Source organism: Amphibalanus amphitrite, unplaced genomic scaffold, assembly GCF_019059575.1.
Source record: "Amphibalanus amphitrite isolate SeventyFive unplaced genomic scaffold, NRLGWU_Aamphi_draft 000081F_arrow, whole genome shotgun sequence".
NCBI lineage: Eukaryota > Metazoa > Arthropoda > Thecostraca > Balanomorpha > Balanidae > Amphibalanus > Amphibalanus amphitrite.
In genome coordinates this window covers 416,056-437,272 of record NW_024881577.1, presented here as the reverse complement: position 1 = coordinate 437,272, position 21,217 = coordinate 416,056, and the positions used below count along the sequence as shown (strand labels likewise).

The 21,217-nt window shown below is 55.5% G+C and overlaps 1 protein-coding gene across 3 annotated transcripts in view; it reads right to left on the bottom strand.

The window, feature by feature from the left end:
• The window catches only part of LOC122379611 (spectrin alpha chain-like), a 68,059-nt gene that overhangs the window by 13,245 nt on the left and 33,597 nt on the right, over positions 1 to 21,217 (bottom strand). For all 3 annotated transcript variants that reach the window (XM_043361946.1, XM_043361945.1, XM_043361944.1), the window contains exons 31-34: positions 14,762 to 14,874; positions 12,089 to 12,253; positions 1,748 to 1,888; positions 505 to 632 (exon numbers count right to left, since the gene is read on the bottom strand). In XM_043361946.1, the coding sequence (XP_043217881.1) occupies positions 505 to 632; positions 1,748 to 1,888; positions 12,089 to 12,253; positions 14,762 to 14,874 (547 nt within the window). The remainder of the gene's footprint in view (positions 1 to 504; positions 633 to 1,747; positions 1,889 to 12,088; positions 12,254 to 14,761; positions 14,875 to 21,217) is intronic.

Genomic DNA, 21,217 nt, shown 5'->3' with positions numbered 1-21,217 from the left:
TGTCCGCGTCCGTTCCGCCTGCGTTCTCCGCAGAAAAGTTCAACATGTTGGACTTTGTTATTTCGTTTCCGTAGCAACCGCTTCCGAAACGCTTACGAAGAGCTGACGGAAAATCAACAGCTGATTGCCGTTCGGATGCGGTCCGCACGGAGCGCACACGATTTCCGTACGAACCGGATGCGCCCATAGGGTTCTGTGTTAAATTCCGTACGGACCGCACGCGTTCCGCACAGTGGACGGCGGCCTTTGGTGTGTGGGACTCACACGGCAGACACACCCAATCGCACTGTGGTCTGGTCTTCGGAATCTCCGTAAACAGCAGCTGTCTTACGTCCGATAGTTCCCCACGTCTAATGTCCCACGACGAAATAAAGTATAATGAAAGCCAAGTCCAGCCCGCCAACGACGCCGCAGCGCACAAACGCACCTAGGATCTCGCTGCACGCGTAGTCGGCCGTCCCTCCTCCCAGTCCCAGTCGGCCGCTGACGGCGGCGAGGACATACCTAGGATCTCGCTGAACTCTGGGTCGGGCTGACCCTCCTCCACCATCGGTAGGTCGTAGCCAAGAGCGCGTAGACACGACTTGAACTCCTTGTGGTTCAGCCGGCCCGCCTTGTCCTTGTCGAAGTGCCTGAGAAAGAAGGAGTGGTGACGGGTTAGTCGGCGATGTCGGGGCATTCCTGGAGAGAGAACCATGACCGGGGGGTTTATAGAGCTTTGAAAGAAGTTAACGCTTATAAATCGTTGAACATACTAGAAAACATAGAGAAGAAGCTACCTGAGCTTAAAGTAAACATCTTGTTACAACCACAGGGTATTGAATACTCTGACTATAGTTCGCCTCTCTGGGGTCATTGAATATTGTAAAACAGAAAAGAAAGCCACAAATCATTACGCTGACCCTGGCCTATTCATTGTTAGGGATTGAGGGGGTCAGCGGCTCAGCCAAATCACAAAGGTCAGAGGTCAAATGTGACGTGGCAATCGTTGGTGGTATGACAGCAGAACATTAACTCGGTCTGTCACGACTACCGATGAGACTGAAACTCTGGGGCGACTACCCATGCCCTCCGGTGACGGTTGAAATATCGTGGAGCCGAATCCGACCTCTCAGACTGTCCAGTTGCCGCACATTATGGGCGCCGGGCCGCCAGCTGACCTGGCATTGTCAGGTCGGTAGACTCAGACATGAGCTATGGCCGCCGGGGGAACTTTATGACAGCCATCGGTAGCGAAACTCTCGACAGGACGGCCTGCGGTCGGCACCAGTGGACCCTGATCGGACTCAGCCGATTTGTGCTCTCGAACTTCTCGACACGTGGAATCTTGGTCAGTGAACTCTGATCATCAACTACAATAATTATAGTCCTCGTCTACTTTCCTCGTTACATAGGGAAGCAACACTGAATATCAAAACAATACAGCAGAGGGCTGATTTCCTCGAAGCAATTAGGCATTAAGTACTGCTCAAGCACACCAAGTATCCTTTCAATGGGGTTCCCCGATGGGCCCTGAATGCAATGGATTCCGATAATCGGATCACTCCAGCGTTGCGACAAACTGATTATTGAGAACTGATGCCGGAAGAACCCACGGGGACAATTCAATTATTCTACCAATGAGCGCAACCAGTGGCTGTGTGTCGGCTGGAACTAATCGTCTGAGAGCTCAGCGCTGGGCTTCGGCAGCCCTCAACACACTACCCCTGCGATTCTCAGGATTACTTTACTAATACGCAACACTCACTTGAACATCATCGAGAACTCCTTGAGGGCGTCCTCGGCGACGCCCGACTGGTTGCGCGCCTGGATCTGTTGCTCCAGGTTGTGCTGCATCCTCATGCCGAGCTGATCCAGCTGATCCCATTGCTGTGCCAGGCCCACCGTGCTGCCGAGAGAAAAGGGCCGGTCAGAGACGCCACAAACCAGGGGGCAGGGAGGAGAGGGGAGGCGAGAAAGGGAGGGAGGGCGAGGGACGGGAAGAGAGGCATGTCACAGAACATTGAACCAACAAACGTCAGATAATGTTCAAAGTTATCTAAACGACAGAACAACATTGTTGCGACACGGCATTACCAAACCCAAGGTGAATTGAGTAACTTCCTTAGAATAACGAGTTGGCAAACAGCAACAGCAGGCCTGTCCTATTATCCTCTGACAGCGCTAAGATGTTTGTAACGGACACAAATTTTGGCCCAGCGCTGGCAGAGCCGAGCCGCTACGCCGGGACTAACTTCGGCAGATTAGCGTCGCTTTACTTGCTCCAATCGAAGTACAGGTAGTTCCACCGGCCTAAGTGCTGTGCTCTACCGAGCATCACATTACATTACTGCTAACAACATCAAAGAACAACAGGACGGGCAAAGGTTCTTCGAGGAAAATAGTATAACGCCCGAGTGAGCAGCAAAAGCACCACAAGCCGACAAACATGAAGAGCAACGGGCGACGTAAAGGGCTTCCAATTATTCAGTCTGTTGGTTTATCGGGCAGCACATTGGTGTAATGTCATGCCGTTCAGGACACTTGTTCGCCAATTGTACTTACAACTGATTACAGGAATGCAGAGAAAAAAATAAAAAGCTCAGCAGGCATTAATTGATCCACATAATATATACGTACGAAATAAGCTAGGCTAGAAAAGTTCTCCTCGTCATGCCCTAGGATCCTCACCGCCTCAAACAGCCTGAGAGCGTTGTCATGTCTCAGTAACCTTGGGAGTGGTCTTGGGCCAAAGTAAAGGCCATCGACCCACAGCACTACTCTGGCCGGGACCGGATACAACCGGCTCACGTGAACGGAAGAAGGTAGCGCCGGCCCCTCCCCGGGGCTCCGCAGAGCTGAGAGATGGCCACCCCTGCCGCGCAGGCCGGCCACCCGCGGGAGCCTGGCCAGCCCGGCCAGCGCCGCGAGCTGCGGCGGCGGCGGCCGGGCTGGGCCACCTCTAATGAGTCGCCGGCCGGCTCCACCAGAGCGTCTGATGAGCCCCGGCCGCTAATAGCTTGATTTGGGGCTCGAATAGAGGGAGCGGAGGATGGCCAGCACGAGGAGGGAGGGAGGGAGGGGCAGAGGGGTGGGAGGAGACCCGAGTCGTGGCGCGGTTGACGACCCGGGTCCAGGGGGAGGGGACCGGGCTTCGGCCGAGGCGAGATAAGACACGCACAGTACACAGGCCGCAAAACAGGTCGGGCAGTCCAAGGCGCGCGCTCAGAGGCGGCGGACAGTGCCGAAGGGTGGAAACGAAGCGACAGGCTGTGGAAAACGATCGTGCGGTCGCAGAGGTGACGGACAAAGCGAGAGAGTGGGAATCGAGCGTCGAGCTAAGCGCTGTAAAACGAGCGAGCAGGAAAAGTAGACAAGGCCGGGAGACAGGTTTGTGGAGCGACAGAGTACCTGGTGCTCAGCAGAGGGGGACCAAGGGAGACGGACATGGCCGGTAAGTCAGGCTAGCGTGCTAGCGATACTAGTCATATAAGGAGCCTGCTGCCTGCATGGCTGACTCGCCGAAAAGTCAAGCGAATGGATTATGCTGATGCTGTGAACGAATCAATACCAGTGGGATAGACCGTTGTGCAGAGACCACATGGCAGATGTGTGTGTCCAGAGTCATTGATAGTGAACAACTGATACAATACCACCCGCTCCATCTGGGTATGAATGTATATACCGGCTCGTCGTCTATGTCACAGACCACAGTAACACAGAGCGGAGAACCAACATGTCTGAACCATGTTGACCCAGTTAAATTTGCTGTTCGTCAGGTACGACAGAACCGTACCGACGCTGCTTATACACATGGCTGAATCGTGTGGGCCCATTAATGCGCCTGGTATGCCTGACCCATACCGGTGCAGAGCAGCAACAATCAACCTGCATGAACCATGTAGACCCAGTTAAATTCACTGTTCGTCAGGTACACGGGCTCATTTGGCGACCGGTCTGACCCAAATCGCAGTAAAACTCGCTGTACGTCAGATATGCCTGAACCATATCGACGCAGCGCCAAGCCACTCATGCCTGAACTATGTGGGCTCATTTATGCGCCGGGTACGCTTGCACCGTATCGGTGCGGCAATGCAACATGCCTGATTCATGTTGACAGAGTAAAACTCGCTGTTCGTCAGATATGCCTGAACCATATCGACGCAGCTTCAAGCCACACATGCCTGAACCATGTGGGCTCATTTATGCGCCGGGTACGACTGCACCGTATCGGTGCGGCAATTCAACATGCATGAATCATGTTGACACAGTAAATATCGCTGTTCGTCAGGTATGCCTGAACCATATCGACGCAGCGCCAAGCCACACATGCCTGAACCATGTGGGCTCATTTATGCGTCGGTTACGCCTGCACCGTATCGGTGCGGCAATGCAACATGCCTGATTCATGTTGACAGAGTAAAAGTCGCTGTTCGTCAGATATGCCTGAACCGTATCGACGCAGCGCCAAGTCACACATGCCTGAACCATGTGGGTTCATTTATGCGTCGGGTACGACTGCACCGTATCGGTGCGGCAATGCAACATGCATGAATCATGTTGACACAGTAAAACTCGCTGTTCGTCAGATATGCCTGAACCATATCGACGCAGCGCCAAGCCACACATGCCTGAACCATGTGGGCTCATTTATGCGCCGGGTACGCCTGCACCGTATCGGTGCGGCAATGCAACATACATGAATCATGTTGACAGAGTAAAAGTCGCTGTTCGTCAGATATGCCTGAACCGTATCGACGCAGCGCCAAGTCACACATGCCTGAACCATGTGGGTTCATTTATGCGTCGGGTACGACTGCACCGTATCGGTGCGGCAATGTAACATGCATGAATCATGTTGACACAGTAAAACTCGCTGTTCGTCAGATATGCCTGAACCATATCGACGCAGCGCCAAGCCACACATGCCTGAACCATGTGGGCTCATTTATGCGCCGGGTACGCCTGCACCGTATCGGTGCGGCAATTCAACATGCATGAATCATGTTGACACTGTAAAACTCGCTGTTCGTCAGATATATCTGAACCATACCGATGGAGCGCCAAGCCACACATGCCTGAACCATGTGGGCTCATTATGCACCGGGTACGCCTGCACCGTATCGGTGCGGCAATGCAACATGCATGAATCATGTTGACACATTAAAACTCGCTGTTCGTCAGATATGCCTGAACCATATCGACGCAGCGCCAAGCCACACATGCCTGAACCATGTGGGCTCATTCATGCGCCGGGTACGACTGCACCGTATCGGTGCGGCAATGCAACATGCATGAATCATGTTGACACAGTAAAACTCGCTGTTCGTCAGATATGCCTGAACCGTATCGAAGCAGCGCCAAGCCACACATGCCTGAACCATGTGGGCTCATTTATGCGTCGGTTACGCCTGCACCGTATCGGTGCGGCAATGCAACATGCCTGATTCATGTTGACACTGTAAAACTCGCTGTTCGTCAGATATGCCTGAACCATATCGATGCAGCGCCAAGCCACACATGCCTGAACCATGTGGGCTCATCTATGCGCCGGGTACGCCTGCACCGTATCGGTGCGGCAATGCAACATGCATGAATCATGTTGAGACAGTAAAACTCGCTGTTCGTCAGATATGCCTGAACAATATCGACGCAGCGCCAAGCCACACATGCCTGAACCATGTGGGCTCATCTATGCGCCGGGTACGCCGGCACCGTATCGGTGCGGCAATTCCACATGCATGAATCATGTTGACACAGTAAAACTCGCTGTTCGTCGGGTATGCCTGAACCATATCGACGCAGCTCCAAGCCACACATGCCTGAACCATGTGGGCTCATTTATGCGCCGGGTACGCCTGCACCGTATCGGTGCGGCAATGCAACATGCCTGATTCATGTTGACAGAGTAAAAGTCGCTGTTCGTCAGATATGCCTGAACCATATCGACGCAGTGCCAAGTCACACATGCCTGAACCATGTGGGTATGTATGTATGTATGTATGTATTTACGATCATGGGCGATCCACACATGGCGTGGCGATTACTGCCCACTCATCTATGCGCCCGGTACGCCTGAACCGTACCGATGCGGCGATTCAACATGCATGAATCATGTTGTCAGTTAAATTCGCTGTTCGTCAGGTATGCCCAAACCATATCGAAGCGGCGCCTCACCTGACTTAGATGGAGCCAATGACGCTATTCGTTGGGTGCCGGGTGACGTCACCAGGACAAATGCACACATCAAAGCATTGTCGCTGTGATGGCCGCCGGGGAGTGCCAGCTGTACTTCCGCGGACGGGGCTCCCCCACCCATTCCGCTGTGCGCGCCCACCGGTCGGGCGGCCAACACTCGGCCGTCAGGAGTAATAGGGCCGTTACGTCACGTCGTGACACCGCCGCCGGGCGTCGCGGCGTGTAAAACCACCGCCAGCTCACGAGGGGGAGGGGAAGGCGCGGGAGGGACGCAGGGGTCACCTCTGTGGGGCCAAGTGGTTGACCTTTTGTCCGATAACACTGGGGAGGGACCCACGACTCCAGCAGTCGGTCGGGAGCTATTTGCACAGGATAACCCCTCACGCAGTCAGGGAGGACAATGGACGCAGCGCCCATTTAAGCGCCCGGAAGGCCTGACCCATATCGGCGTGAGGAAGCGATTGATCACGCATGAACCATGTTGACCCAGTTCAATCACTGTTCGTCGGATATGACTGAACCGTACCGACACGGCTTACCTACAAGCCACACACGCCCGAATCACGTGAGCTCATTTGTGCGCCGGCAGTCTGCCTGACCCATATCGGCGTGAGAAATTGATCTATCAAACATGCATGACCCAGTTTGACCCAGTTAAATTTGCTGCTCGTCAGGTATGCCTGAACCGTACCCCGATATGCCTGAACCTTATCGGCGTGAAGAATCGATTGGCCAAATATGCGTGAATCATGTTCACCCAGTTAGAATTCGCTATTCGTCAGGTATGCCTGAACCGTACCGACGCGGCTAACTCAGGTCAGACGAACCGGCAACCCGACCACTACCCCACTTACCACCCGCACACTCGACACGGTAACAGCCTCATCTGTGGCACCTAACGACCGACCCAGGGCGGCGAGCCCACCCTTCTCCGTCCGTCGACCCGGCCCGCGCGGCAGGCAACAGGAGCCGACCGGGCGTGTCGTTAGGCCGCCGGGCTTGTTTCTGTCGCCGGGCCGTCGATCGGCGCGTCGCTCCCCGGGGCGCCGTCGAACGTCGTCGCCGACAGGCGTCGGAGCGGCCCCGCCGGAGACCCATTGACAGAACGGCATGTGACGGCCCAGAGAACCGTATCACCGTGCCGGTGCGGCCGTAGGCGCCGCCTCGGGGTTGACAACAAATCGAGTGAACGGGCTTCGGCTGACGGTGCGAAAACACATCAACCAGAAAAATATAAAACCTGAACAACAAAGGCTTTGTTTGATGCGTGTGCCTGTGCAATGTATAGCTTGTTTTCTGCGAACATCCTGGTCCCAGCCCATCTCATTACAGGCTGTAGTATTGGCCTGAAACCCCGGCGCCACCCGATACTGCTGTCGCTGTGCGTTTCGCCCCCGCAGCTCACGCCATCACACCAGTCTGGTCACCGGCCGGGCAAACAAGTTCCATTACGCCGCGGCTTAGGTTGCAGCTCAGTGCCAGCTCCCATCGGTCAAAGCCGACCCGCTGGTAGCCGGCAGCGGGCCGCTGTCGCCGTCAGTTGGCGCACAGCGCGGCGGTCCGGCCTCCGTTAACGATTCGCTCGAACCAGCTCTGAAAGCAAACCTATCCGGGCCGGCGGGAGGAGAAGCCAATAACCGCCGCCCAGGGCCGCGCGCTCTCTCTAGTCTCGAGCAGTCGACGGTGTTTTGAGCGGCTGGCCCAGGGTATACGCTGGCCCGCGGCACTGAATACTCTCAACGCAGACCAGCCAATGAGTCGACACAAAATCACCCAGATATGCACTTCCCGGGGCTGGTAGCACTGTCTGGCCACTGCAGCGTTCAGCTGAGTCGTGTGACTACAAAGAGACCATCCTTCATAGTCATAAGTCGACTGCTGTCAGACGAAACGACACTTAATCACACCCGAGGCCGAATCTGGGCCGGGTCGGCTGATGCCATGACCACTTCCACCGACATCAGGGCTCACTGCTCCTTATGTCCGACGGCCGGGCCCATCCAAACCTAATTCCCAATTACAAACGGGAAATAGCGCTCACTGACGGATGAGTTCACCAGAAACTAATTCCCAATTCCAGCAGTGGAATAATCGGCCGCCTCGTTCACAATTCCGTCGCGAAATAAGACCGATTCGCAGTAATTAGCTAGCGGTGCGTATGGGTAGTTGGCGGTCGACGACTGTTCCCGGACGGGAGATATGACACTGCGTAATGCCTAACGATTTAGGATTAGCGAGAGACGAGCGTGGGGAGCTGGGCGTATAACACACAATGACCAACGACGCACGACGACCGGAACTAGACCAGAGACATCGCAGAGATCAGCGGAAGCCTACCAAGGGAAAATAAAGCAAGTATAGGTCGGCCACACCACCACTTCTGCGGCGACCGGCCGTCGTTGATCATACGGCGTCAATGGGCGCGGCTAATACAAGCCGACGTATGTATGGCTCGTGGGCGGTCGAGAATACGGCCGGTGTACGCAGGCCGGCCGGTGATGAGACCGCTGATGACGTCAAGAGACAGGTCAAACTTCCGGCGGGGCGGGGAGGGGCGGGGCCAGGGCCGGCCGACCTGTGTGCCGGGGTTCATTAGTCGGCCAGCGGCACGCACGGCTGTCGGCCGCTGGGCTAACGACGGCGCCTGATTGCCGCCCACGGCCGGAGGCCAGGGCGACACCTGATCCGGCCCTATTGACCCGACCCGACCCGACCAGACCGACCTGGGCCAATCCAGACCAGACTATGCGGTCGTACCATCCCGACAGACTGCGTTCTTCTCACTGACCACAGCCTGACCTCATCTGGACTGACCTGATCAAACTGATCCGATTCGAAGGACCGATTCAGACAGAAAAGTTGCAACGACGATAAACTGGATAATGCGAAATAACCCTCCTCAAGCTCCTGAGCTGCTGATGCGCAGGTGCGATAGCGTTCCATTTACGGCCAAGTGGATGCAGGCAGCAAATGAACATGTCCTAATGGTCTATTATGTCGGATTCGATGCAGTTGAACATTCCGACAGGCTCAGTTTCCAGTATCGGGCACACAGCCCACGCTCGGCCGATCTAGGAGCATCATATCAGAGTTGTGGGCGCATCCTTCGACGTACCAGATTACTGGCGGCAGTGCCATCGCACAGACGTCATCATCTGAAGTTCACCGCACAAAAACACTCGTGGGTGCATGATCGACAAGGCGCAATGATGAAACGCCGCCAGCACCGTCCTGGCGTCATCTCTGACGTCACAGGACGCACCAATGCACTATCGGCAGCGATGGGACGCCTAATTCATGCACCGCGGCCGCGGCGCGACCGAAAGCCGGCGGCCCCGGTAGGTACTTAGCGCGCTGTGCCAACATCAGCCGACCACTTAGTTAGATCAGTCTTATTAGCGGCCGACGCGGCGGCGGCGCAACAGGCTACCCGGGGGTGGCCTCTTTCCCAGGGCAGCCGCCGACAGCTCGGGAGGCCACACCCGCGGCAGGGGAGGCCCGCACCCATAGGAGGGGGAGCGAGCCGAGGGCCGTCGGCGGGCAGCTGGGGGATACCGAGAGCCGCTGCATGGTCGCTGACCATTGACCGCGCCGCCGTCCGAGGCCATTCAACATCCCAGCGGGGGCTCGGCGGCGCCGGCCCCTGTAATATCGGCCCGGATCAATTCCAATACGGCGGCGGCCGGCGCGCGGCCCTAATCTAGCCGGAAAGACAGCACCGGTCTATATCCGCACCGCTCGCCGAGATGGCTATGACGCGATACGTATTTGCGGTATTTGGACTATCACGGACCGACACACGGGTCCGTGAATAGAGCTAAATGCGCCCGCATCTAGTGCGATGAATGGGTGCCGTCAGACAAGTTCCTAGCCGCATTACTCCGGTAAAGCAATACCGCTCTGCAGCCGGAAAAACGCGGGCCATGCGGTACCTGGGCCGCCAAGGATAACAGTCACGGGCTGAGCTGCCTTCACGGACAGCCGTCACGGACCGAGTTGCTATCACGGGTCACTGTCACGGACAGCCGTCACGGACCGAGCTGCCACCACGGGCCGCCGTCACAGGCCGCCCGTGACGCCTGGCGGAGATGTATCGCCGCCAGTCGTGGACCGGACGGCCTGTTAAAGTGAACCATCGCGGACAATCGGGCCGGTACAACGCCCGTCATCCGTCAGGACTATCTCGTAAACGGAAGGCATCGATCTCCGGCCGTCGCCGGCAGGCCGGCTGATCCCCGGCCGTCGTCCGCACCGTCGCCGCGGTCGTCCGAGCTCGAGCAGTTTGGCGGAGCGACCACCCAGCCTCCGACCCGGCCGCGCCGCCGTAATTACAGTCCGCTATCAAAGCGGCACAAAAATAGCCCGATCGGTCCGACCGCTTCCATGAAGCTTGGCCACAAAATCGGTCTCCGCCGCGGATAAACTGCCGAAGAGCGCGGCTCGCGCGCGTCACTGCCAGTTGTGAGCCGGACCCCGTCGCGGCCGACGCGCCTCCACGAGAACCATTTAGCGCCGTCATGAATTTTTATCGGGCCATCAGCGCCGGAGAGCGGCGGAAGGTCGCGACCGGACGGCGCCGGGCGCGGCCCGAGAGGTCCGGGGCGGTCCTCGGTCCGTGATGCGCGGTCCAGGACGGTCCGCAGGCGAGCGGTCCGACCGACGAGGGCCGTCCGACTGTCTCGGCGTCGTCCGCCCAGCAGACGTCGGACGTCAGACGCCGGATCAGAACCCACTGGCGGGGAAAACTGAGCACGGCAGCGACCGACGGCCGGGGGTATCGCTCAACGAACCGGCAGCGCGGCCGCTGAGCCCGGCGTCGTGTCCAGCTCTCCCGGCCCTTCCCACGATTGACGTCAGAGGGGACTCTGGATCGGGCAATCGTCAGCCATGGCATACTAACCAACGACAGTGAAGCCCACAGACGCCCACGATACGGTGGCAGGATATCGCAATCACATTTGAAATGTCACAGCGCGGACATAAGAACAAGCATACCAGGCTATTGCCTCCGCGTTCGTGGGCGAATCTAGCAGTGGTATTGTAGGATCTTTCAACACACAACGGCTTACAGGCAATCCTTGTGGCTCTGCATTATCCATAACTGAACTTTGCTCTCCAAACCCTGACGAAAAGTGTAAGATCTGAGAACTAAGAGCTATCTCGGGGCGCATCAGCAACCAAGGCTATTCGTGCTCACAATACCATCTCAAATGGATCCAAGCGCCGTGCTGCGCGGTTGGTACCTCCGCCTCTGCCTTGGCTCCGTAATACTGGTGCTCGGCGGCGGCGGACGGCGGCGCTGATTTAGTACCGGCCCTCGGGGACGCCGGCGCCCGTAAGCCGCCGCGTCTCCCCCGGGCGGAATTGAGCCGCCGATTCCGGCCGTCCCGAGCACTTCAAAGGGCCTCCGTCGGCCGGCGGCAGCGATTGCAGTAAACGGCAACAACACGACCGGGCCATCAGACGGTGACGGCACGGCTGGCCCATCGCAAACGCAGCGGAACAAAACTGATTGAATACATTGTCGTGTAAACCGAGAAACACGCCACTTCTCTATATTTAACCGTGAATAACTGCTACGGTAATTTAACCACCTGGTTATTCCGGTAGCACACCTCATCAAGGGCATTGCCGCAGAACTTCAGTTTGCGAACTGGACGGATTTAGACCACCATTCGTGAGCATGCATGAATACCTTTCGAGACATGTTGGCGCTATTTCGGTCTCACGCCAATCACTGGAAATTGGACGGTACCTCCCTCCGCACCTCCCCACAGCGCGCCTTCGCTGAACATCGCTCGGGACCAATCACCGCTCCCATCCATACGGGCGGTCCCAGCTGAGACATCCCTCCCTCCCACGCACACGCCGGCGGCCGTCAGAGACGAGCCGCATTACACCTCCGACCCACCTGTGCTCTGTGTAGCGGTTGTCGAGGATCAGGTGGCCCTCGAGGATGGCTCCCAGGTCCTCGATCTTCTTGAGGTCGCTGCGGCGCGCGCGTACCTCGGCCGCCTTCTTCTTGACGGCCTCCAGCTGCTGCTCCAGCGTTCCGGAGCCCTCCATCATCGAGGACCTGGTGGTGAAAAAGTCACAGAGTTGGGGTCAGCACAGCACATGGCAGTACGGGTCAGTACACAACACTGAATTATGCAATTAAACGACGATCAAGAGGCATTTAGAGCATCATAGCTCCACTAGACAACGGGTGCACGCCCAGTTTCACAAGAATCACACAATAATCCAATTTTCTAATCGTTATTAAATCCAATTTTTTAATCCAATCAACACAAGAATCGTTACAACGCCGCCCAAAACTGGACCCATCATCCTTTCGACGGCAGGCGGGCGGGTGTGGTCGGTGCCTGGATATATCCGCCGAGTGACGGACCGCAGGCGTGATCACGACCACCGGCCAGGTGTCAGTATCGTGACATGCCGCATCCGGGCGTCGTCACGAGACGCTGCGTGAACCGGTCACTAATATAACGCCAATCGGCTAATAATGGCACCGCACCGGCCCAAATGATAACCGGATCTGACGGCTCTGCCAGCCTGACTGGCACTGAGCTGAACGTGATGCCACCGTAATTAAATTTAGTCCTAACTCGCTACGAATGGCATTTCATTTCCCTTTAATACGGCCTGACCTATGCCAAAGCTACATGTCGAAAACCATAGGACATTGTTTCGAGTGAATGCTTTTTGAATCTCAAAAGTCTTAACTACAATTTCGACAAGACTTTCCAAAAAAAGGATGCACTTCACTCCAGAAGTCCATACCTATCAGACTTTCTACACGGGACCCGGAAATCATCCCCCATACAAACGTCGGCTGTGAGCCTTTACCGTCGCCCGACCGTTCGCCCGTTTAGAGCCGAGTTGAGCCGGCGCGGCGGTGCCGCCGTCCGGTCACAGTGGCCAGCGGCGTGCCTGGCGTGAAAACGGGCCGCTCGACGGCGGGCGGCGCAGCGGCGGCGCTCCCCGACGGCCGCCGAGCCCCGGCGCGCTGTTTTCTCGGGATCGTGCCAGAAAAATAACCGTCATCGCCGCCCTCCGGCAAATTTAGCAGATTGAACCTGAATGGCGGCACGAAAGTAACAAAGGCCCGGAGAAAGTGGATGAGTCATTGGGGTCATAACAGGATGTGAAGAAAAATACGGAGAGAAACGCGGACCGTGACCACCTGAATTTCTGGAAAATAATTGTGAAGTGATCAAGCTAAATTACTGACCAATCTTTTACTTCGTGGCTACCCACAAAAAGAACGTAATGGGACTTTCAAAGTCATAAAGGCGACATTGACGGAGCTCAAATCGACTGACTCACCATAAACAATAATTAATCATTAATGGTCACATCTGAGGACAAGCTTTCGGCCAATAAAATTCTGAGATGATGGACCATAACAATAAAGATTGTCGCTGAAAAGTGGACTCCAGAACAACACAGTGGACGCAGGCATCATTTACCTCGTCCAAGTGGGGAAAACGACTTTGTAGATGACATTCACTACCCTAATCATTCACATAAGTCACAATGGAGCATTTCAGACATCGATAAATATAACAGGTACGTCCCAGTAGCAAATAAGAGAGGAATCACTGCAGTTACACGTCCTGAATGCATCTGTTTTGCCGCTCTGACCGCCGTCCAGCCCAAAAGTCAGTTCAGCCACTAGTCGGACCGTTCGACTGACGATCTGTACGCAGCACTGAGCTCCCACCCGGCGCTGGGAGGCGGACCGAAAGCTCTGCCGCCGCCGGCCGCCGCGGGCCGCCACCCAGCGCCTAATGACGCGTGAGTTCCGCCCCAGCCCGGCCCCCATACACGGGCGCAGACTACACTGCGTCAGAGCCGGAACCGGACCCAGGACTCGCCGGAGAGATGTCGGATACCCCCTGTACATAGACTCCCGGGGGCAGTGTGAGTCGGGGAGAAGTTGGCACGGACTCTGACGGACTTTTAATTGTGAGCATCGTTCTCACGCCCACTTTATAGTCCGACCTCACCATCCAATTCCTACACCGAAAGTCCAGAATCGGCCATGTATCTCCTTATCGATACTTTTCAGCATCAATGGTACCCATGCCGCACCACGACCCGGGTCGCTTTCTGCCCTTCTGCCGGCACCCTCCGTCTTTACTCGTCAACCCATCCGTTCTCCGGTCGGCAGGTTCAGTGTGATGAACAGACCATTGACAGTCGACCGGCCCTGGTCCCAGCGGGGGCCAGTCGAGTCGGGAGCACAACAAAGACCATGGCTACTACGCGACCCGGGTCAACAGCTACACCGGCCGGTAGAGGAGGGAGCAGTTTCATCTGATGGACGGAAAATAGAGGACGGTAAAATCATAAGGGCTCGGTAGGTTGAAAACGTTGATATCGGCGCGACATAGCAACGACTGGCGGTCGAGATAAGACCGCCCGCTCCGAAATCCAATCACTCAGGGACAATTCCCTGGACAGACCAGGTAAAAGAACCGAGCCGCAGTGACAGATCAGAGAGCCGGCGACTCGAATATCGGCCCGGCGCGGACGGCGGCCCGGGATTGAAGGACGATCGCGCGGGCGGCGTCCTCACCTGGTCTCCGTCAGCCAGACGTGGAACGCGTTGGCGTGCTTGGCAAACTCCTTGCGCAGCTTGTCGTTCTCCTCCTGGCGCTGCGCCTCCTTGGTCAGCTCCAGGTCGCGCTCCTGCGGGGAAACATAGAAAGAGTGGTCAGATCCTGCGGGGAAACATAGAAAGAGTGGTCAGATCCTACGGAAAAAACATACGGGAGTGGTCAGATCCTGCGAAGAAAGAGCAAACAACGATCCAATCGGCGGATCTGCTTAATGCACAGATAACAGACCATTGCTTACTTGTGCACCTAACGAGCAGAAAATTTTAGACAATAAGGAGTTCAGCACTAACGCTAAACAAAATTTTGATGAGCATAAAACCCAAATCCCATGAAAAAGTGACAAGCTGCGTCAGCAATAAAAACGCACTCTTATCCATTCTTCAGTAACCGCATCCCGTCCTCAGCAGTCTCCCGTGGGGTTTTAGCAGGAAGGCAGCGGCCGTGAAACACGCCGCCATCAAAATATAACGAATTCAGACAGGCTGCGGCGCCGCGCGACGGCAAGGCAAATTACGGTTGGGAGCTTTTTTGCAGGAAACAAATGGCCGCCTTCTCCACCTGCCTCCCGTCGTCAGGATGTAGGAATGAAATGCGCCACGCAATGGTGTGAGGAAAACACACGCAAAACAAGAACGAATAAATCGAACGCAGCGAGAACATATTTCGCATATTCTCTAGTTACTTCAATCGTCCTACATTTATCACGCTACTTGGTTGTTATAAGCGATTGCGCTGAGTATTCAGATGAGCTAAATATCCCTGTAATCGGCAGTTCGACGGAGCACGTAGAGGGTCGCCAGATATAAGCTCGCTTCTCGGGAGAGGCGTCCGGGTAACCGGGCACATCGGGTGCTTTAGGGGCGCTGCAAATAGACGGCGACGGCCCGCCAATGGGTCGCTTGATTGAGCCCGGCATCAATATGGCGCAAAACTCCGCCGTCAGAATGCATGCAAATCGGACGAGATGGGCGTGGCTGACGCGTGGCGCCGTTAAGTCCAGTTATACCGAGTCTACGTGCAGTCGGGGGGCCGCCGGCGGCTCCGGCCGGCCCACGGTACGCCCTGGCGCGGTCGAAATAGCGCCGACAACACGGGTCCACCGCGCACTCTGGCCGCCGCGCCGCCAGAATAGCCCGACTAGCCAGCGGCTAGCGGAGGCCAAACGATGAAATACTGTTCAACAATCAGAGCCAGTTAAGCCGGCAGTCGGGGCAAACTGGCGGCAGAAACGCTCCATTTAGGAGCACGTTTCCAGTCGATAGGGCAGAAATGAAGATAAACTCTAACGTTTCAATAAAACATACAAATGAGTTCACCAGATAAAAAGTAGCTCATACTGGCCTGCCGCTTACGACAGCATTTCAGCATTATGATAAAACTGAAACGCTACATTTTTAGAACGAATCGACTGGCATTTGATTAGCGACGTTCGTCTACAGGAACCCAATTACGGGCCGGGGATGGTCGATAATCCGGGAGGATTCGCTCTGTCTCGGACGGCGAGTCGATGAGGGTCCACTGGAGAGGCCTCAGGCCTTCGATCCACCGGGCGACTGAAAGAGGCAGCCGCGACAATGTATCTCATTAGACAGCAGCCTGGGACGGAGAATGGCTCGGGATTAACCCGCGCACCGACGGGGGTCTGCGCCAACTTAGTACCGACGGGGGGGGGGGGCGGATGACCGCCCCCCCCCCTGAGATCTCGAGAACGAAGCAAGATAGCGACAAGCGGTAAACGGCATCGGATACGCACGGACAAGGTCTACAATTTTTACTAAGGTCATTTTCAGGTCAGGTCAAAGATGACGTCACAGGGGTCGAAAAAGTCAAAATGGTGGCGCTAGATATGGAGAGGGTTTTTCTCGAATAACTTTCGAAGTAGTCAAGATAGGAACAAACTAAGGGCATCATCGTGATCCTCTCGTCAATCCGCATCGAATGATATATATGTTGACCTCGAAAGGTCAAGGTCAAAGGTTGACCTCAGGTCACGTGACCTCGAGGTCATCATGTATATCATTCGATGCGTCTTGACGAGCTGAACACAATGAGACCATCCGCGCGGCTGTATCTTGTTCCTGTAAGGAGTTTTGGCAAAAAACCTTTGGTGACCTTTGATGACGTCACATGACCTTACAGCTGCCCAACAGCAAAACAGGCCTCAAGGTAGTGAAGGTTGATCGTATGTGAAGTCATGTATGGTATATGGGGCCATTCCGATCCGTTTTAGTGGTAAAAACAGGGAGTTGATTTTTCCCCCATTGACTTATAATGGGGAGGTCGCGAAATTGACCTGACCTTAGGTCACCGACATCAAAATTCCGAGATATGCAAATTGTAGCTACTAATGACCTAATAACATCCTGCGACTTTCAAAGGTCTCCGACATCTACTGTAGCTCTGGCACGGTGACAAAGTTGCAAAAAAGTGACTTGAGGTTGGGTCATTCAAAGTGACCTGGTGACCTGACCTTAAAAGTTAGGAGGTTCAAACTTGCACACCATGTGTAAAATTGATGAGAGAATAGTCATACCAAATTTCGCGGCGCTACGCGCCGCGGTTTTCCCGCTATCCGCGAAAAACCTCAGGGGGGGGCGGATATCCGCCCCCCCCGTCGGTGCGCGGGTTAACGCTCCCTTGTGAAGCACGCGCCGTCTGAATTTCAACTCGCCTCATCCCGAATGATTGCAGCGGAGACGAGGCTCTGAAGGATTGCTGTCAGTGGCACCGGTGGCAGTCAGCACTGTCTCTCAATTCCTTAAGGTGGCGTCCCGCCCCAGGGACTGTGTCAATGCTGGGCTGGAGACAATCTATCAACTGTTACACCCAAACGCGTCAAACGCGGACCAATGGACGATGAAATCAGATCAAACTCTCCAGCCACCCGTTCCTGGGAAGCCAGTTGGGGAGGCAGCAGCAGCCAGAAGAGAGCGGCCCATACAGCAGGCGGAGCGTCCAACTGTTCCCAGCTGGAGCCGCCGAGTGGCCGACAGACCCCGTTACAGACGGCCGGGCCGGCTGTCGGCCGTCGCTCTCGCAGCGATGGAATATTGAGCCGGGCGTCGTCCGGCCCCGTCCGGGTTCGGACCGGCCTCTGACCGGGCTCGGAACTGGCCGTCGTTGAGAGAAGCCAAGGCCGCGGCCGCTCAGAAAGCGTCAATGCAGAGACGCCGACGGACATTTGCCTGTCGGTTGTTGGCTGTTTGACCCAGTTCGATGGTGGCTGGCGCCGGCCCGCAGGCGGCTCTCCCACAGTGACGGATTGGAGCCCGCATCGGACCGCACTGGTCGGTCGGACCGGCAGCGAGACGGGGCGGCGGTCACAGACGACCCTCCGGGCTAGATACATACCGAGTGAGCTAGATATATTCCGGGGTCGTGATTTTACATGCTTCACAAATAATCTTCTCCCAGGTTCCAATTATTCTTGAGCATTAGGTGGATGAGTATGAACTAAAAGGCACCATCCTTTCATTCCTTCTTTTGCCAGAATAACTCATTGTGAAGAAAACGTGAGGTATGAATAAAGATTTTGCATGTCTTTCATCAGCAAAGCGATGAATTCATGTTTTACTTAGCTTGGTTGCCAAGCCTGATGCAATTTTTAGAGGGCACTCAAGCCATTGTGTAGTTTTGTCGACTAAGAGTAGCTCAGACTGATCTCTATTTCTATAGCGAACTGGAAACTAATGCAAAACTAAAAGAGACTAGGTAGAAATTGTATTATAGGGACTGGGAGCATTCACATACTTGATGCTTTTGGCGGTAAGCTCACGTAAACTTGCTACCTACATCAGGAAAAATACATTAAAAGCATTTATCAGCCTTTACATTCCTAGTTTCTTTCATTTGAAATCAAACAGCTCACATCTGAACTAGTTCTAAGCTAGGTGTATTGACCGGGCACGAAGCCGAGCCCTATCCTGCCGGGTTCCGCACGGTCGTCGAATCTCTATCGGCTGCAGCGCTGGTCGCCATTGTTCAGTGCGAAAGGAGCTGTTTTAATCGGTCGGCACAGAAACGCTAAACGGCCCTCAGGAAACCGGAGACGGCGCTGGTCGGAGCGAGCTGGGGCGACGGGGCGGGTGCTGGCTGGGAGTTGTGCTAGGTTGAGGTTTGGAATTGTGGTGTGCTGAGGTGTGCTGACAGTTGTGCTCGGATGGGTGCTGGAACACTATCAACAGCTTCAGCAGGGCACTGACTGCAATGGTCGGATCAAGAACTAACGGCACCTAATCCTAATTTATTCTGGTGGAAGCCTCGAACTATAAGCACCATTTGGAATGAAAAATTACCAAAACAAACATCACTTGCCCTCAAAGAGATATTTGGTCTCAAACGCATTAGTTCAGCTGGCTGCCATTCACATGCACCGCTAAGCCCACGCACCCATCCTTCGCAAAAAAGGATAAATCCGGCTATACTTGTAAGCTGGGAGACGATTCTGAACAGATTGTATAAATGGACAAACACGTTCCGACATTAAATCGCAGCAAACGTTCAAACAAGGGTGTGTACTTAAAAGGACTTTAATCTGAAAGCTTCAAAGCTCCAGAAAAATCAAACACCGTTGTTTATATTACCAGTGCTGCTGTAGTTGCATTATTAGAGGAAAAGCACGATTCAATATGTGCAACTTTCTGAATGTGGCATAAGTCTTGCGAAACTCAGAAACTCGTTTAATCCCAGTGTGGGACAAAGTTCTTCAAAACGGCGCGTGTTATGCTGCGAGATTAACAAAGTTCTAAGACAAATATCATCAGTCGCCCTACCCCGACAAACGTGGATATAGCTGTTCGTCAATGGAAGTGCGACAATAGCATCGGGCAAAAATAGCAACAAAGCAATCAAAAGAGTTAATTTTTGTCCAGTCCTGCATACCACTGCGCAAAGCCAGTCACATATGTATTGCTAGAACTTGGGAGGCAGCTGGACAAATGACGGAGCTCCTGCTCTTGAAGCGTATTTATGTAAATCGAAACCCGATCTTCCAGCCAGGACAGCATTGGCCATTTCTTATTCGGTCTCCTCTCCACTAGCCGGTACCCTATTCCACCACAGCGCCTTTTCCTCCCAGCCCTTTCCATAGCATAACCGCCTGATTCGCGGCGAGCTGAGCCCGACTCCGTCCCGTCGGGCAGGTGTCGGTCGTCAGGTCTCACATAAGCCCGCGGCTCCAATGATGGGCGACCACCGCTCGACACGCCATTTGGAGCCGTCGCCGCCGGCGCCCGGTCCGGTCAGCAATCACAGCCGGGGACAAACAGCCGGAGGCAGTCACTGCGGCCGCCTCCGCCGCCCCAGGTACGGCGGCAGCGACCGAGTGCCCGGCAGACAGTAATACCGGGCGGACCGAGACTCGCAGCCCGAGACCGCCTCTCTCCCTCCTTACACATCGGAACAGCTCAACTTCAGACAGGCTGCCGCCGAGCTGGAAGCCGGGGCTGTCCGACCGCGCTCCTATACAGCCGGGGCTGTCCGACCGTGCTCCCATATAGCCGCGGCGCAGGGACACCCGCGGAGGAACCGGCGCAGAAAAGTGGACCGGCCTGAAGTTGGGACAACTTCAAAAGAAAATAACCGGGCTTTAGAGGAGTTTAGAGCCGACAAGCATTGCGACGAGACCAAAGTTGGTAGGAGACTTGGCCGCAGCAACAACTACAGCATATCTCCTCAGCATAGAACTTCGGCTCAGTTGTCACGTCTTTGTATCTCCGTCTCTGTATCCATCTCCAGGGGAATGGCCTCCGTCTCCGTCTCCGTCTCCGTCTCCGCCTCTCTCCTTCTCTCCGCTCTCCCCAGTCCTGCAGCGTCGGGCCGGCGGCACCCGGCGGCCGGCAGCGGTGGCGTCCGCCCGGGCCCGGCTCAGATCGATTCTGCGCTGCAACTGTCGGCCCCGCGCCGCCCAATGTCTCCTCCGCCGGCGGCAGGCGCCGCTCGGTCACCACCCGCGCGACGATGAACATAAACATGTAGGGGCAGACGCACCGCGAGCCGATAAAGGTGCTGGTGACGCGCGCGTCTGCCACGGACGACGTGAGCAGCTGATGACGAGTAGAGCGGGGACGGTACCCGAGGTAAGGGGCAACGTTCCAGTGACGACTGGGCGGTACTTAGAACAGAATTTATGCTAATTGATTTTGCCATCAACATTGATAATGAATCAGCTTCAAAGGCAGAATGTAATTGCCTCTTGCTGATAGCAATCGGCAGTGTGCTTTGACAGAAGCAGTACAGGCGAGGGTAATCCCACCGCCAAACAGCGTCTACCCCCAGTGCGGGTGGCAACAGAGATTGCCCGAAATGGATTTCTCAGAGGCAGCGGCAGCATTCGCCGAGCGGTCGCCCGCGTCACCGCTGTCCACTCAATCCCGCGGCGGGAGAGCCCCTTCGGAGCGCTCCTCTCCTCCGCG